This window comes from Anopheles stephensi, chromosome 2 (assembly GCF_013141755.1).
Source record: "Anopheles stephensi strain Indian chromosome 2, UCI_ANSTEP_V1.0, whole genome shotgun sequence".
NCBI classification, from domain to species: domain Eukaryota; kingdom Metazoa; phylum Arthropoda; class Insecta; order Diptera; family Culicidae; genus Anopheles; species Anopheles stephensi.
In genome coordinates, this window is record NC_050202.1 from 2,181,561 (window position 1) to 2,199,849 (window position 18,289).

Sequence of the window (18,289 nt, forward strand, 5' to 3'; positions counted from 1 at the left end):
ATTGATGGAGTTTTCATACAATGCAAGTTCGTTACCACAAAGTGACCGACTGTGTACCGACGATTTCTTCACCTCAACAGTCAGCAGCGGCAAGAAAGCCCTCTTCCTTGAAGTCACCCTTCAGCTACCGTCGTCCGCTGCAAGTGATGATGGTTGCTGTGTTGCTGACGACTTGTACTACATTCGATGCCACTTTCCGCCCCATGATACACAGCCACAGCACATGTACACATGTCTGCGCCGCTCCTGGGGACTAGGGGGGAGCGTTTGTATGTTTTATTGGTCTGTGACATGAAAGCCGTCGTGTGCCGTCCGCCGCTAACGGATCGCACGGGGTCGCACGCCCAGCTAATAATAAGCAGTAATGATGGTGATTGGAGGTGACTAACGGGGGTTAGAAAAATGTATGTACCACGACGATCCGTCGTCGTCCTAGTCGTCGTCGTTGAACGTCTGCATCGAGTCTGTCGTCGCCGGAAGACGGAACGAACGAAACCGGCAGCAGCCACCATCGTCAATAAAGCAACTCGTCCCCCCTACCAATCGAATAGGTTTCGCGTGTTTCCGGCGCCGGTCGTGAGGGATCGCGCTGTACTTTTGAACTGTTTACAGAAATGCAATTCCGGTTGCCGAACCGACAAGGGGCACCGAAAGGGATTTGTTAGGCTTTAATTTAAACTTATTTAATCGACTTGGATTCACATTGTGGTGAATTCGGGCAACGATTGCCGCTACTGGTTAGTGTGAACAACAACTGAATCTATTTTTGTGCAGCTCAGTTTTGTGAAATTGTAGCTATTCTTAATGGACGCAGCTGAAGCTACCTTCCAATTTCTTGAAATTGACTGAATTTCTGCTTAAAACCGTTATTACCGGCGATACAGGGCGATACCAAGAACGGAGAAACTCATTCGCGCATTCGTCCGTAAGCGATCACTTTCCCAGTAGTGTGTACCAAATTTAGAATCGTTTACAGTACTTACATGTCTTCGTTTTCTCGCCCTGCACACTGCCAAACTGTCCAACGGTGAGCAACGCTAGCAGGAACGCCACCCAAACAACACCTAGCTGCATCCAACGGTTCTGACATGATCTCCCCCGATGTCTCGATGTCCGCTGTAGTAAGGGCGCTGGAGGAGGTCTCCCAGGACCGCAGGACGTCACTTCTGACGTCGCGGCCATATTGTGTGTGTGTGTGTGTTTTTTTTCTGACGTTTCTCGAGCCCGTCACTGGCTCAGTGGCTCACTGCACGATCACTTTGATGCCGCTTTGCTATGGCGTACGCTAGCACACCTCGAAACTTCATGATTGCTCATGCTCTCTCTACACAAAAAGGACACATCACAAGTAAGCGGGAACTCGGACACTCTCAGATGCTTATTCACCACCACTGCTCATCACACACATTGTCATGATAGTTGGGACACACTGTCACTTAAAAGTTTAATTAATACTTGCTTGAAGCAGCTGGAACTGAAAGTAAATGTCAACCTGGTGAATAATTTATCGGTTAATAGTAATCGTGAAGGTTAATTAAACGATCAGATTAAGGTGAATTCAAGGTAGACAAACAGCTTCCAACGCGTGCTGTTTGGATAGCGTTAGAGATGTGAATTCGACGGTATAAACAGGAAAAGTAAACTCCCGGAACGAACAAACCGTCACTTGTTCATCGTTGTCTGAATCTTTTACAGAGCAGTACTCCGATTTTATGAAAAGCGCTTCTTTAAAGCAAATTAATATGTAGCAGAATATCCGCTACACCAAAAATAAGACAAACAAAATTACATATGGTAATAGAAAACTTTAAAAAAACGTAAACAATCACACGCATACGCCTGCTGAGATAATTACGAAACGCGCAGGATGAACGAAACCCAAACACACACGCCACCGAACGCTAATTGGTTTGCGTGCCTTTGTTATCATTCGCCCTCGCCGATGCCTAGTTTCTATTAGTTCCACTATCAGTTCCGTTCTGTTCCGTTTCGACACCACCAGAGGTCAGCACCAGCGGAGCAGCAGGGATGCCACGTGGGAGTCCTGTCCCGGTACGCATACACGAAATTTAAAATAAATTGCATGGAAAATTGATTTTCTACACCATATACTACTTCTACTGGTGGGTGATTTCTTCCTGGCGAGGTTAACTTCATGGTGATGAGGGTGATGATGGTCGGGAAACGGGTGGCGTCCTCTCAGATGGGTGCTCCATTAGATCGGAAACTGGACCCATTTGCAAGCGTACACACACACACGGGCAGAAGGCACAGGTGAGTCTGTGGATCTGGTAGGCGTCGCCGAATTCAATTAAATTCCGTTGAAATTGAAATTACTTCTTGTCCATGCGGGAGGACGCAACACGCAACGCGGGCAAAGCATCCGATTCGGTGATGAAGGTTCACTGCTACTTCCGGGAGAATCTTTCCACATTTTTTCTCTCCCCTATGCCTCCAAACTTGCTTTGGTTAGGGTTCGGTTTGTTTGTCAAAAGTGCTCGTCCCACACAGGAGGTCTGTCGGCTCCCCGATGTTCTTGGGGATTGCGAAGGAAAGGTAGCAAAACATGGTTATGTTTACGTGCGTTGGTTTCACCATCGAGCTAATGAACTGACCAGACTTGGGGTCCCCTGACGAGAGGTACGATTTTTTTGCGCCCCCTCAGCGGAGATGAATTTCGTTTCCTTTTTGTTCCCCCATGTCCATCGTCCGATTCTGAATCCGGGACCGGGAAATCACGTCGGGACAATAATTCATTCACACGTTGTTTGCTAGAATGTGATTATTAAGGAGCAAATCTGTGCAGGTGTCTCGTGCTTGTGGGGAAAGTCTTTGCGTTTTTTTTTTTGCATTACTGAAACGCCCCAGGGACTTTCGAGGCGAAGGTTAAAAGTAAATTCCGGCCATCTTTTTTGAACCATCAACCACACCCACACACACACAGGGGTGGGTAATGTGTCGTTATCCCTCGATTAGGGAAGTGCTGGCGGCGGTCGGTTTTCCAGGGGTTGATTAAATTTTTACTATTTGGTGAATGCCGCAGGTGTTTAATTTACATAACGATCGATTATGTTAAATGTTTCGAGTTGGTGTAATAGATATTGACTGTTGATTCTATGGGAATCAATTAGATCGTAGTGAGGCGACGAACATTAAATGCGTGGTGCGTTGTAAAATGTCGCAAATCCTGCAAAAAAGAGAGAAAAGGACAGATATTAGATAATTCGAATTTCATCATAATCATTGACGCGTGTCAATAGCGAAATATTGAAAATATAAGGTTATAGTGCTTCTCTGGTCGGGTTACTACCAAGATGTTCGTACGCCGAAAGGTATGCAATTTGTTTTACTCTATAATTATGAGATTGTCTCTTAGCAACAATGCAATGTAAAATACCGATTGCATACAGTCAGGCGCACTTAATCCCAGACGTGAAGTTGCTTTTCATGTAGAACACTCTCTGTCTGTATCTGTGGTACTATTACGATAAATTAACAATATAAAGGCGTTAAAACAAGCCTAAACTAACTACCAAACTCCCTCTGTTTCAGGTAAAACGTCCGCAGATAATTAGAAACGCCTAAAAAGAGTGTAATAATGCATTCACGTACTTAGCGTCATTAGTCACAAAACAATAGGGTAGCCTCATTTTCTCTCCGCTACCCGAACAATGAAAAGGCCCACACCGCACAGCAATACAGGGCAGCAAATGAAGCCGAATAAAATAATAAAATGGAGTCGCGCGGCAGGGAAACGGGCAGATAATGAAAGATTCGTGTGGAGCGTTTTTCTGTCGTGAGCAGTGGACTTCTTGTGTGGAAGCTGCTCTGTTCTTGGTCGGTATAATTTAACCCACTTCTTCTAGCACCCTTCTCCTGCCGAATGGACCTAGTTTACAAATGGCCACCACAAAGACAGGTTTATGTGGTTCACTCTTATTCAATAGCGCATTTAGAGCCGTGCGCTGTGAGTAAGAGACCGTACACCATCACAATCGATAAGCGGTCCGTATCGTCTCTGGAACGGACGAAGAAGTTGGTGCAAGATGGGCACGGGTTTATAAGACGATATGTATCTGCAGGTGTGTGTGGGCCTTCCTATCGCACCGATCGAGCGCCAGCACAGTCGACCGGAGATTCGCAACAATGTGTACTGCTACGGGATGCTTGTTGGTTGGGTTTGGTTTAACTTTACCATTTTCCACCCGTTGCAAAGTGCGCCCGCGACGACACATCCAACCTGCCAGGAACAGCGAGAGAGTATCTGGTAATTGTTTGTGACAGCAGAGCACCGGAGCCTGAGATCCGGGCCGGGCCGACGCGGGCAATATCTTTCGCGTGGTAAATTTTAAGCCGATAACCGGTCGACCTGGCCTGAGATACGGCAGTAGAAGAAAACCTAGAGTGTCCCGGTGTAATGTACGTAGAGGAGGAGGAGATGGCGCTGCTAGTCACTACTTATTTAGATCGCTCGGTTACACACACCTGCCCCGGTACGAGTGGGTCGTCTTTTGCATTGCACAATCGCTTCCTGGCCTGGCGTTTATCCGCTTATCCCTCCTATTCCTCCCAAGAGTCCCGCGTGCTGGTGGATCGATGAGGGCGAGCGCATTCTTGCAAACAATGGGCCGCAACATGAGACGCAAACTTTTCTTCCTTTAAAGTTGTTGTCTCGTTTTTCATTCGCGCCTACCCACTCTCTGAGGGAGCTTTTGGGAGGGGAAAACTTTGATGGAAAGTCTTACTGCAGACTCGGGCGCGGGCCTGGTCGCGATATTATTGGGGAAGTTTCTTTCCGGCAAACGACGATGCGAGACGGCTTGAGAAGGAGACGAGGAACAACACATTTTCGATTGCTTTTGGTAAATTATAGCAGTTTGTTGTTTGTTTGCCTTTTGTTGTCAATCATTTAATTGCTGATTTGGGCTCGATTTTAAAGTGTATTAAATTACGTGACATCCGGGCAGGTGGGAAGAGGCATTAATTCCCTTCCGATCGAGTGTCTTTGTCATTCACATTGCATACCTTTAGGCGCGAATAAAGATAATATTTTCTCACGTGCGAAGATTCGATCACCCTTATCCTACGCAATTGTAACCTCGCAACGCTACCATGCCGTGCGCCATGCCGACTACACACTCAGCCGAACGTTAAAAGTTTATAATAAGCTACGGTTGATGATCAACGAAGAAAATGTACATCATCTTCTAGCATCGGTTCAATAGAAAGCTCATTAAATAAATATCGGGAGTTTTACTTCTAATCCATCCATCCACCACCTTCCAGAACTTTTTTCGCACCGGAATAAGTTATCTTCCTTTTGTTCGTTCTACACACAACCCGAAAAAAAAAACAGACTCGTCCCTGACGAGCAAATAAACTTCGCTGGAAACTTTTCGGTGGACACCATAACTCACAGAAGATGCCACAAACTGTGTCCGGCAAAGTGGTAAGTTCTGGCGGAGTTCAGCGGTGTCAATAAGTTCGGGAGTGGGTTTTTGCCGTTGCGCTTCCTGGTGTCATCTTTGCGCTGGTTCTACTTACTCTACTCTAGCAGTGCTAGAAACCGTACAGTATGCTTCAAAATTGTTAGTAGTGCATCTAGCTTTACTAGCACAAAGCACTAGTGCTGGTTTGCATCGCATTCTCGTCATGCCATTGTGAGTCGCCAAATTTCAAGGACGCCACACTAGTGTGCGAACCACGTGCACATTCTAAATGGTTTCCCTGAGGGCTCTCCCGAAAACTTGAAATATGTTAATCATTCACTTCACAGGCAGCTGGGGCGGGAAGCAAATTGTTGTGTTAACTCGACAGGTCACTTGAAGCGAGCCAGTCCACTGGTGCCGGTGCAACCCTTGAAGTGTATAATTATGAACCCCGGGTGCACCCGAAAAATGGACCCGAAACAAGCGTAACAATGCGCTCGCCCCTGAGTGTGTTTTCCCCTATTGAAATGCAAATATTTATGCGAAGTGCCGAGATCGTGGAGTAGAGAAGTGCCCTTAGCTCGCGTTCTTTCTTTTTTTTTTGTTTGTTACCCAGCAGCTCAGCACTGGTGCTCAGGAACAGAAGAAAACAAACGGGGCTTTTTGGAGTGCTGCGGCGGAGGTCTTTGTGTTGACGTTCGTGTTATGCCAGTTCCGGCAAGCTGCTTCATCTTTTGCTGCTGGTGTTTCTGCATGCATACTTGGTGCTAAATGGTAAATTAATTTTATCTTTACACCAGCGAATAATTGCTAATGGGCGGTTGGACAGCTCAAGATAAGCTGAACAAACCGACACGAAAAGTGACGTTTGTTAAGTTGACAGAAATGTCAAAAGGCTGTTGTGTTGTTTTGTAGTGCACTGTAGTCAGTGTAATTATCAGAGCAACAAACAGAACCGGCTGCTAAGTTTTCTTTCCCATTTTCCGGGGAAAAACTTCCCATTTTCCTGTACCCAAGTACCGGGCAAAACGGTTCGTCCTTCGACATACATCACACTAATGCAGTTGGTGGTATCAAATTTGTGCTCGTTGGTTGCAAATTTTCCCCACAATATTCATTTCACCGTCATGAGCACGAGTACGCCCCTCGGAAGGTGTTCGCATGGAAAAACGAACGGGAGAATCCTGTTTTCGCAGTACATCTTGTCAGCTCTCTGGAGGATTCTCGACACGCAACGGCAGAGCGTGTGTGTGTATGTGTGCTTTTCGGTAATTAAAACTACATTTCAACTCGCCGAGCACGTGAAAGTGTTCTTCCCCATGTTTGAGGTTTGAGGCTTTTGGGGTCCGTTTCAGGTTCCCTTCATCTGCTAGAGGAACAGGTGGAAATTTGAATAAAATATAACCACCAACAGTGGGTCTCGGAGATGCTCGGGATGCTCGCCTGGTTCATCTGCTACATCAAATCGCTGGCTGTTCTGTGGCAGATGGTACATTCTTATTGCCCAGGTAGATGTGCACACGGCCAGCTGCAACTGCATGGATCTCGGAGCCACTCACAAACACACATCTACCGCCCAATGCTACGCTGGACATAAAAAAGGCATCCCCTAGCACAGTCGCTATGGAAATTCTAACCCTCGAGAGTGAATGTGAGTGTGTCAACTTTTCTTCCTACTTTTGTGGGCCATTTGTATTTCACCGATTGAATTTCGGGAAGCACCGTAACGAATCGATTTCCGCATTAATCTGAGTTTGAATGTAAGACTTGGGAGGCACAGCAACCGGCACCAGGGGTTGATAAGTCTTGGGAAGAACGTGGGAGATAGACGGAAAGAGTACAGTCTCCATACGGGATATGTTAACATCCTTTCCTTTCATCACCATATGTATGGCTAATGTGTATGTGTGTGTGTGTATGAGTGCTAGAGGGAAAACTGTGCGACATTCAACACGGACCTGTCAAATCCCATTGATTTACGCGCCAGTCCATAGGGCATGGGGCTTATTAAAAAGTTGGTAAATAAGTAGTTTTTATCTTCTCCTGTTTCGAATCCTCCTTATGCTATCAATTTTTTCGTTTCGTTAGTAATTTTGTTAGTTTCTAAACGTGTTTTTAAACCTAATTTCGGTAAAAGACTCGAGAAGGCCCCCCCTAGAATCTTTTGTGTGCAGCACTGTGGCCTGTCATTTTTGTTGTACAAAGGGATTTCCGTATGGTCAAAACCCATTTGATGTTAACATTGTGCATTGTTCCTTAATACTGTTAATAGATAGCGAGTAGAACTTGATAAAATACATTGTAACAAGTGGTTTGAGATTGTGATATTCTTATGATTCCTCCTTTGCTGAGTATCAATGCAAGGTAACAAGTATTCATCGAATTACTGTTCCGTTACCGTCCGAGAACGCCGTGCATGTTTTAGGCCCGATTGTTCACGCCTAGTGCGACTGAAAACTAGTACGAAGCCCCTGTAACCAAAAATGAATGGTAGGGTTAGCGGAGAGGGGATTTTAATCAAATAATAGCAATATTTTATTCGACTTTCTTCAAACAATTTTGACCACACTGAAAGCACACTGAAAGCTCACTGTGAAGCTCTCGCAACGTGTACTGCGGATTGCATACCTTTAGGCGTAAATCCTACAGCGCCTAACAAATTTTGTCAGGGGGGGGCCTTCTCGAGTCTTTTACCCTAATTTCTTATATCATGTTCCTTCTTCTTCTTGTTTATTTATTTTCATTTCATTATTATAACTTTCATCTCAGTAATTTACTCTTCTCCCCTAGTTCCATTTTATGTTCTCTTATTTGGTGTTTCGTTTTCCTTTTCTATATTTTAACTCGATAATTTACTCCTTTTGCCATGTTGTTTACTCATATTTTTCCTCGTTTTTATTCTTGTTTTTCTATGTCTTAAGTAGACGATCTACTCACTTTTTACGATTGTTTTATTTCCTTGCTTATTTTGCATTAATTTATTCATTGTCATCTAACAAAGTGTTGTTATTTCAATGTAATCTATTACTTGCTAAAAGTCTATAAAAGATGTCGAAATGGCTTCGAAAAGACACACCGTGACACGACACAAACATCACCGAAGGAAACCATGGAAATGAGAGCCCGTTCCGCATTCGGTGCCGGAAGAAACCGTAGAGCGCCCTCACCATTTTGGCCACTCATTTTCTTCCCTGGTACGCTACGAACGAACGAACTTCCCGCGCCTTTCAACGGTGAATGTTGAATAATGAATGTTTATTACGCATGTAGCCGCATGTTGTTACGCCGAAGAAGAACAAGATGGTCTATGGGAAGCAATTATTAGCTTGTTAGCTTAAGTAGTGCCAAGATTTATGTATGTAATTGTTATTCTCCTAAGCTAACTAAATCCTGCACTGTATCAAGATCGTTGATGGCGGAATCGTACCGACGGGCACAATTGAATTGGCAATTTCAAATTTTTATTCGATTTCCACAAAAGCCGACCACCGCACAACGACGAACCGTGGCGCAAAGAAAGGTGACGGAAAAGCGGTTCTGCTCAATAATTTTAATGAGTTTTTGTCTCGTTTCCGCCACCGGAATCTCCGAGAATCCCCGTACCGTACATCATTTGTCATTTGTTTCCTGCTCCAGGTTTGCGCCTCTATTCTACGCTAGCAAACCCCATTTTCCATGAAAGAAGGTGGCGGTAGTTCTGCTTTTTTTCCGCCCGTTTGGCAAAAGACACACACACACACAGACACGCGCAGCCGGGAGTCGGTGGAAATGGGAAGTGCTCACATGATTTCGGGCCATCTCTTCGGGTGCACCAGCACGGCCTTCTCTCGGGAGACTTTTGGTTCTGATTTGCTCTCCCTTTCTGGTGTCTCGGCTCGCACCTTGCGACGGGATGCAAGGACGCACTCATTTCGGTCACACGCACACAGGTGCAGAAGCAGGGCAATCCTTTCTGGGAAACGGATCTTGTTCCAGTTTCATTGCCATCTTGCTCTCATTTTGGGCAAATTCGAGCATTTCGGGTTTTATTTTGGCAAAGTGAAAAATATTTAGATGTTTGATGTGTGCCATACGTTTTTATGTAATTTAATTTAAAACATTAAAGTATAAGTAGGGCTTGTTTTTGAAACTTCATTCGATAAGTCAAATAACGAAAACACATCATCGTGACAATAGAAGAGGTAAAATATGCAAAACTCGCGCCTTTTCACTTCAATATACACAAAATCTTATTTAAGTTTTTCAATTTAGTTTAATCCTATCTTTTGTTTTCTCTTCTATCTGGCTCTTCTTAACAATACAACTACGCTAGTGGTAGTGGAAATGGTAACAGTAGACACTGAGTGTTATACATTCAAAAAAGAAAAAAAAAATAGACACAAGCATACACACACACATTCACAACATTTGTACTGGGAACTCACCTGAAGCAGAATGAGGCAGAAAAAAGTGTGCGTTAACAGTCAGATAGAGCAAAAACCATTAACTTTTCTTCTGAATGCACTCGTCCTTGTTTTTTTGTTGTTGCAACAACCAACTTTTCCTTCGATCGTTTCGACGGTTTATCACTGTTTTTGCTCCTTGCGTTACGGGAGCATGGTTTTCTTCTTCTTCGGGGTGATGATTTTCCTGTTGTTTTGTGCAATTTCTGCCGCCCGAACTGTATGCTATTCTCTTTCGATGGTGTAGCAGCGTTGGAACACACCAACACCCACATGACCAACTGTCGTTCCGACACGAACACACATACACAAACACAACCAAACGCTCTCGTACTAACAAACGATGAATTCGGAGTCGGGATTTTCTTTTAACGAGAAAAAATCTTTTAACAAGGCAAATGGGATTTTTCCTTCATCTTGCGTGGAAAAACAACAGCCACAAATTTAAGCCACTGCATAAGCTGCTGTCTCACTATGTCAGTCGGAGGTTTTGTTTCTAGAAAGCACACTCACAACACACACACAAATGTCACACAAACGTACACACACGCATCGTTTGGTTCGAAAGAAGCCACAGGACAGCCATCAGAATGTGGAGGAAAAATCGATAAAAGTACTACACGAAAATGTCAAACGGAACGGCTCGAAAGAAACAATTCCATAGCGAAAAGCACCGAAAGCGTACACTTTTTTGAAATTACTGTGTTGAGGAAGAGCATCAAAACCACTTTTGCTATAATTATTGTTTTCGTTTGCTATAAATTTGAGCACCACAACAATGAAGAAGGCTCATTGAAAGGTCAGGTTTCTTGTGCGGTGAGAAGCGATCCACTCATTGAATTTTTCCTTTCTGATCGTTTTAAAAAGAAAGTTACACGGCGAAAACAGCACACTATTGTTTCGTTTCAATCACAACACGCATCAATTCATCACTGGCAGCTCCTTTGGGCCTTTGGGCAAACAACTAAATCCACCTGGGGCAAACCTTTCCGCCGCTTTCAAAGAATGCTTCATGGCGCGTTTCTTGTTCACCCTCTACCCTCTGATCGGCTTCTCGTATGGGGAAACGTACCGTCCAGTGTAATCTCTTCCAATTTACGAACAAGCGCCAAGTAAGTCAAACCAGCGCCTAAGAGTAACGCGGTCACACGGTCGTGTGAGTCGTGAGCGTGAACCACGTTATGAAACGACTTCACCGAGTTTGTGACCGATACTGACACTGAGACCGGAAAATTCCGAATCGTTTCGCGAAATGAGACGACTTTCAGAAGAATTCATGCTGAGCCGCGACGGAGGGTGAGTGCTCACTGTCAGCGGTTTTGAAGTCACTCACTCGCTCCGAGTACCTGCCAGTGCGCATGTCCTTACGCATCGTACACAACCACTATGATGCGTGTAACGCTTCACACACAAACACCTAACGCTATCCTGATTGCACTGGTGTGTGTGTGTGTGAGACGAAATTGAGTAGGAAAAGTGCGTTTTCCCGTGGTAGGAGTTTTACACACTGCATGACCTACCGGGCGTCTCCACACGGTGGTCACTCAAACTGTCGGGCATTTCGTCGTCGGCGTCGTCGGCGTGGGTGTGTGCGTTGTGTGAATGAAAATGCAAAATTCATCAGCGTAGGCGAAGCGTCGCTGCTAGTCAGAGTGGAAGGAGCCTGGTTGAATGATGATGATCATCACGATGATGATGAGTGGATTCGAGTAGGGATTTTCTCGTAAAATCTCTCGACATAAAACGATGGATTTGTGGCGATGGTTCTGATTCAAGGGTGGGCACGGCTAAGAGAAAGGGCAAAAACGGAGGAAATCTCACCAAACAATCAGGCCAATCTCGGAGGCCGAAGCATGGATGGAAGGAAAAAAATGCAAACGTTTTATTTATGTTGAAATGCTGAGAAAAAATGGTAATAATTTGCTTTTTCTTTAAAACAAAGTTCTTGAGGTAGTGTAACAAACTGATCTTAAGTAGTTTTTTGTTAATTACTAAAATCATTATATAAGAAACAATAAAGATGCGTGACCTACTTATAATCGAAAGAGTGTTTTTACAGTTTTAAATACTATTTTAGTACAAAAACTAAAACTTGACCTTGTGAGAAGTTTCCCGCCAAAATCATTAATCAAAGTAAAAGAAGATTCAATCCAAATAAATCCCCCAAAATCCTTTATTTTTCTTGCAATACTTTGCAGTAGAGAAAATATATCATATGACATTCTTCGCTCTAGGAACTTTCTCACAATGTTCTAATTAATGTGAAAAATGAATGAACAATCCTACCACGAAATCAGCGGAACAGCGTGAAAGCGTGCAGCAGGAAAAAAGGCGTGTAATTATATTTTCCCCATTAACCTTACGCCGTACTATTACGCTACGCTACAAGCGCACCGTTGTTGCCTCGAGGTGCATTTCTTCGTGTTTGTTGCACTTCACGGTAGCAGCAGCAGCAGCAGCAGTACCAGTCGCCCACCAGACGACTCTGCTGGTGCACGTTTCATCGTGTTGGTAATCGGGTCGGCTGGTGGCGGGAGAGATGAACAGGAAAAGCGGAGTTCGGTGTGGAGGCAATTTTTAGTACTCCGGCTCGCGTAGCGTTGCGTGAAAATCGATTTTACGGCGATACAAATTCCGGCCTACGACGACGACGGCGACGGCAAATCCCTCGCGCACTTCATGTGCTTTTCCTCCTCCTCATTATAAACGGACGCACACAGAGCCAACGCATCGCACACTTCGGGGGGTTACGCATACTTTCGTTGTCCATTTTCCCGATACCGATGGAAGGAAGCAACTTCCAACGAGCGTCGAGTCTCGTGCGGTCCGGAGAGCGTAAGGGAGCTGTTTTTTTTTCTTGTTTTTGGCCTTTCGGAAGCAATTTTCCACCGACATTCGTGAGCGTGCGCGTATGCAGGTGAGTGAGTTTCCCCGTACGCACACCAAGACGTGACCAAATATTTAATTGGGCTCTCTGCATGCGTCGTCCTTTTCGGGGTACAGTTGTATCGGATGACAAGCGCTCACGCAAACACCCTTACAGAGGCTTCTGCTCAGAAGGCACTCATTTCGTCTGCACTCAAGCCGTTCGGTATTAATCTACACAAGCTCAATGCTGCAACAGTGTTGGTAGCGGACGATTTTGCTTCGTCCGCTCATTTCAGAGGTCCGAAGCATTGATGATAAATCACGGGCGGCCATATTTTACACTCACTTTCACGTGGGTATCTCCTTTTTTTTTGTTAAGACAAATCTCATTCAGAACAGGTAGGACGGATGGGAAAATACAGTCAAAAATGGGCACGAAGCTTGCGCTACCTGTTGGAGAGTAGTGTAAGCTTTACATGGGGATATTTTGACATAGAAGGAGAAATATCCTTTGTAAAAGATATGTTTCACTAAATACTATCGCAAAGTCGATTAAATTAGAAAGTGATATAGCACCAACAAAAAGCAATTTCTGAATTTATTTGGCGATGGAAATAGGTCCATAACTGGTATTGTAGCTTAACGCGGCTAGCATGCTGTTCATGCGCTGGTTGACTGGATGAATTCATTCTATAAATAGCCACTCCGCGTCTTCGCGGCTTATCAGCAGTGGCGTCGATAGTTCATCGGATCGGAAGGGTTGTGCGATATGGGTAATCGTTGGCATCGGTTGATATCAGATGAATGCATTTAAATGCATCGAATTGCATTTGCAAATTTATTTTTAATATTTTCCATCTAAAAGCGCTTATCAATGTATTTGGACCTTAACGTATAGGCTCATTTAACAATGAAAGAATTTAGAAGGAACGAAAATAAGCTTTACCACCTATTCGGCTCTGATCGTACGCATCATAATCATTTGCATACATCGTCCCAATCGGCAATGGTTTGCAGTGGTCTCGAAACTACGCACCCCCGGAAACATATTTCTGCCTGCCACAGTTGTCCGCAATCGCTTGGTTTTCAGAATATAGTTTCTTTTTTTGCCCTCTGTTCCCCGTAACTAGAGTCGCGAGGGACATTCGAACCTTTGCAGCTGGCTGCAGTGCAGCAAACGAAGCGACAGTGGCAGCAGAATGGGCACTTTTGCAAACGCTGTAGTTGGCGAGACCATTTCAAACACGATAAGACTGCAGTTTCAAATGCCATCTGCTGCAGATGCTTCAGTGTACGACGAGTGGCCTGCACTATCGCGCTTGGCACGGCCGGCGAGGGGCAAGGGGAAGGAAGACGCGGAAAGTTTGCAAACGGGAGAAGGTCGGACGGAAGGCTGAAGGGCGTACGCGCACGTTAAGATTACGTCGATTATGGCTGCACTTGTAAGTGCAAGCGTACGAGAGGTGTGTCTACATATAATAGTGTAGAAGAAATATCTCAGGCCCCTTTCATAGTTAATCTAATCTAAAAATATTAGTTCTTCTCTCTAAACGAAACTAAGCTCCGAAAGTTAGGTAAAGATAAGTTTCTCACGCAAATCAGCTGAACCGTTCGACGTGAACAGTGGTTCATCCATGTTTTCCAACATCCAACTCAAGTAATGCTCAGTGTTGGTGTACACTGCGGGATAATACACACTACAGCCTCTCGGCAAGATCAAAACGTAGCCTCGTAAAAAGTGTCTGTCACTCGATTGAACTCTTTGAAGCGTGTGCAGTGCGGCACCGGTAAACACTCCAACACATTTATCATCAGACGATCGTTTGGTAATGATGCAGCTCTTCATGGTGTCTACGGTGAAGCTTACAGCCAAACCGTTCCAACGTTGTTGACACTCGTCTCGATGCAGGTATCTGTTTTCGATAGGCGTAACTGTGAAGTCGGAGGTTCTTTCCTTGGTGGAAGACATCACCAGACTCGATAGGCCATAGCTGCGAACTTCATCCAACAGGGGCAGACAGATAGGTCTCACATTACGCTGAGATGTGTCTGCGGGTCTGGCTAGCTTTACCAGTGCTATATCGTTACTGTAGCTGGGCCGATCGTACTGTGGATGGACGATGATCTTTTCTACTGGAATTCGTTGCTCGGGAAGCTTACATGGGGCCGTTGTATTGAGCTTTGCGCATTCCCTGTTCGTAGAATCACTACTAAAACCAAACAATATGTTGTATCTGAAAGAAGGGAGACGAACGCACTATTAATGTGGCTAACTGCAACAGAAACAGTATCCTTACTCTTCTTTGACATCGCCAAAACAGTACGCAGGTCCTACAGCATACCATTCGCTGATGAGCGTCACCGAACATCTGCTGACGTTGAAATACGTTGCGTTTGAAAAGACATTGCCCGTCCACGGGATAGGATAGCTGCTGAACGATTCGCTCAGAAGAGTGTTTATGCCGCAAGTATTGAAGTTGAACAGATTCCTCTTGGAAGTGTCCGGCATGGGTGCTAAACTAACTCTCTCGCGATCTGCACTTCTCGTTTCGATCGGCAGCGATGTATTGCGCTCCTTAAACTGCATATTTTCTACGATCCAATCAAGATCGGCCGGCTCTATCGTGCCGAACAGATACGGACCGTACACTAGGTCGGAGAAAATGTTTTCCTCGTTCGTATCCATCCCATAGAGAAAGTAGCGCGCACGGCCACCCATCCTCACAGGCATCTGCAACGGACTGCCCAGGCTGGAAGGCAAGGACACCTGGCGAAACTTTTCCGCCTCGATCGCACACGGGAAATCTCCATCAAACGTGACAAAGTGTGTCGCCAGCAGTAGCCGTTGCTGGCAGTTTAGATAATCGATCATCGTGAGCTTCTTGCTTACGATGGCAAACTGTTTGTTGGACGATATGGTCACCTCGGTTGGTGTTTTGCGCTGCAGCTGCTGCATGAAGGGCAAGCAGATTGGGCTGATGTAGGGAAGCTTCAGGTTGGCCGGCTCTAGCAACTCTATCAGTGCCAACATTTGCCGTGGATGATCGATGGGTGGGACGATGACGTTCTTAATTTCCACCATCTGATGCGTTATCTCGCAGGTGCTGGTGTAGCAGTTGGTGGGATCATCCGGATTGTACTTGCCCAGTATCATTAATCGCCAAGATATGTTGCTCGTGACACTACGTTTGGGAACTATGGCGTACCATTCGCTTATTAGTACCGCCAGGCTTTTCGTGAAGGAGGATTCATCGGTCACATTCTCGGCACCCTGGAAGAACCCGACCCACGGCAGAATGGTAACTCTTCCCAAGTTTTCATTGCGCGATGTCGATAGGCCGCAGGTGTCCATATTGAATAGGCGCAAATTTTCCTTCCCAGGCTGCTGCTGTAGTGCGTCCCACTCCTTCTCCAGGCTTTGCTTCGGACCGCTGGTAGTCGGGGCCGGAGCAACGGGTTCAGCTTTGTCCGAGATGCTGTATCTCATGTTGTACAGTATCCAGTCGAGGTATTCGTCCAGGTTGTTGTACACAGGAGGTATTTCCGTTGCACAAGCCCGTCCGAACAGCTCGAATCCTCGTAGAAAATAGCGGCTTGTATCGCCGAAAGATCGCAACTCTTGCAGTGGTGCGCCACTTCTCAGCGAACTGCATGATTCTTCCGCGGGTATTTGAGCACAAAATCTCTTATTTTTCCAGTCGATTGTGAATCCCAAATCTGCGTACTGTGTCTTGCAATAGTCTGTGTTGACAAGGCTTACAGCTTCGCTCCGATAAGAGCTCGCTTGCGAGGAGAAGGACGCTACAGACAGGTTGACCATCTGAGTCGTTCGGAGTTCGGGAGTAGCCGAAATGCAGATGGGTCTCACATTCGGGAGTGTCGTGTTGGCCGCGCTCAGTAGCTCGATTAGTACGATATTATCACCGAGGCTGTTACTGTCGTACTTTGGGTGTGTGATAATTCGTTCGATTTGGAGCGTTTGTGTTGGATAAGAGCAGACTGCATTTCCATTGCGATCGTTCGAACAGTTCGTTGTGGACGATTCAGAATCACCTCCGAGTAGAATCCAGCGTCTTAAAACAAAAAAGTTGCAGGTAGAGCCAAAGGAATAGAACATCAAGCACTGTACTTACTCTATGCCATCGTTATCGAAACAATGTGCAGGACCAATCGCATACCAATCACTTATCAGCGTTACCGTACACCTTCTGTTCGGTGCACTGTCCGAGCCAGGAGAAAATATGACAAACCCTAGCCAGGGTAGCCCAGTCCAACCATTCCCATCGCCGAGCAGTGCTGAGGACGGCACACCACAAGTCTCAAAGTTAAACAGCCGTAGCTTTTCCTCGTAATCTATCTCCAGCACATCCGACTCGAAGGAAAGCACCCGCGGGTCCACATACTTAACAATCCACTCAAAATGCTTCGCCACATCGGTGTACGCGGTGTACTTCAACGGATCGCAAAGCCCAGTATTTCCACGCAGCGGCGTAAACGAGACCAAGCCCCTCACGAACCATTTGCCCCCCACTTCGAAGAACATACCGCCACCACTGTCCCCATTGCACGCACTAACGCCCGTCTGTCCTTTGGCGCAATACATATCCGAGGTCAGATGAGTTCCGAACACTGAACGATCGCTCGCGATGCATGTCAACGCATCCACAACACCGATCAGCGCTTGCTTCAGCTGCTTGGATACTTCATCGTGTTCATTTAGGCCGAATCCAACGATTGTCCCGTTTCGGCCTGCGATCATCTCCTGGTTACTGTCCATCGTCCACAGACAGACGGGCTGCACGTACTTCGTCATCGTGATGTTGGTTGACAGCTTCAAAAGAGCAATATCATTGATAATACTTGCTGGGCCGTACTTAGGATGTACGATCGTTTCATGCAAGTTGTGCTTTTGCGTGAACTCGTTCTCGTCTTTCAGATCGATCTGGCCGACAGTCACAACGATCCGATCGAGAGGGATTTTCCCGCTCGTTGTGTAGATACAGTGAGCGGCTGCAAGTGGGAAATTCAAACCGATTGCCGTTAGAAGAAGATTAATAGGACGTGAGATCACATACCTGTGAGAATAGTGCTCTCGTCAATGATCACTCCTCCGCAGGCGTATTCGCTCTTCCCCTGCTTGCGATGGAAGATGGCAGCATGCCACGGCCAATGACCGGCCTTAGCATCGATGCCATTGTGGATGAGATAGACCGATTTCACCCGACGCCTGCCACACGTTAGACGGCTCCCTTGGCCATTATTTTGAGCAATTACACACGATAAACCAAAGAGGAGCAGTAGGAGTCTTCCTGTTCTACAGCACATTATTCCAGCAAAAGCTTCCTCGAGCTGAGGAATCTAATCAGATCGTAACGAAGCGAAGGTTCTATCGCTACTGAACGTTTGTACGGCACCGTTTCAAACATGCAAGTGATCCCCGGCTTGTCGCGATCGTTAGAGATGACGGGAGATAATCATTGAACTGTAATGCACAAGTGTTCGTGCCATATTGCAAGAACCTTCACCGGCCGGAACGGGTTTTGCGCGTGG

General features: G+C 45.8%; 2 protein-coding genes across 3 annotated transcripts in view; both read right to left on the reverse strand.

Annotated features, from left to right (window-relative positions):
• Positions 1–11,125, reverse strand: part of LOC118503076 — a 62,730-nt gene extending 51,605 nt beyond the window's left edge. The window contains exons 1-2 of one of the 2 annotated variants that reach the window (XM_036035953.1): positions 10,944–11,086; positions 984–1,474 (exon numbers count right to left, since the gene is read on the reverse strand). In XM_036035953.1, the coding sequence (XP_035891846.1) occupies positions 984–1,182 (199 nt within the window). In that variant the 5' untranslated portion in view covers positions 1,183–1,474; positions 10,944–11,086. Of the gene's footprint in view, positions 1–983; positions 1,493–10,943 lie in introns of both variants that reach the window. The other variant, XM_036035954.1, reaches the window with a different exon arrangement.
• Positions 11,126–13,836: 2,711 nt separating this feature from the next.
• LOC118503077 lies at positions 13,837–18,159 on the reverse strand. Its single transcript, XM_036035956.1, has 4 exons — positions 17,815–18,159; positions 16,873–17,749; positions 15,037–16,812; positions 13,837–14,973 (listed from the first exon to the last, which is right to left on the reverse strand). The coding sequence occupies exons 1-4, from the start codon at positions 18,062–18,064 to the stop codon at positions 14,310–14,312; spliced, it is 3,567 nt and encodes a 1,188-aa protein (XP_035891849.1). The 5' UTR covers positions 18,065–18,159; the 3' UTR covers positions 13,837–14,309.
• Positions 18,160–18,289: the final 130 nt, after the last annotated feature.

Excerpts from the sequence above, each read along its gene's own strand:
- LOC118503077 (XM_036035956.1), bottom strand. The coding sequence starts at position 18,064 with ATGTGCTGTAGAACAGGAAGACTCCTACTGCTCCTCTTTGGTTTATCG. Across the intron at positions 17,750-17,814 it reads CGAGAGCACTATTCTCACAG|CCGCTCACTGTATCTACACA; the intron begins GTATGTGATCTC and ends TCCCACTTGCAG. Across the intron at positions 16,813-16,872 it reads TTCGATAACGATGGCATAGA|ACGCTGGATTCTACTCGGAG; the intron begins GTAAGTACAGTG and ends TTTTGTTTTAAG.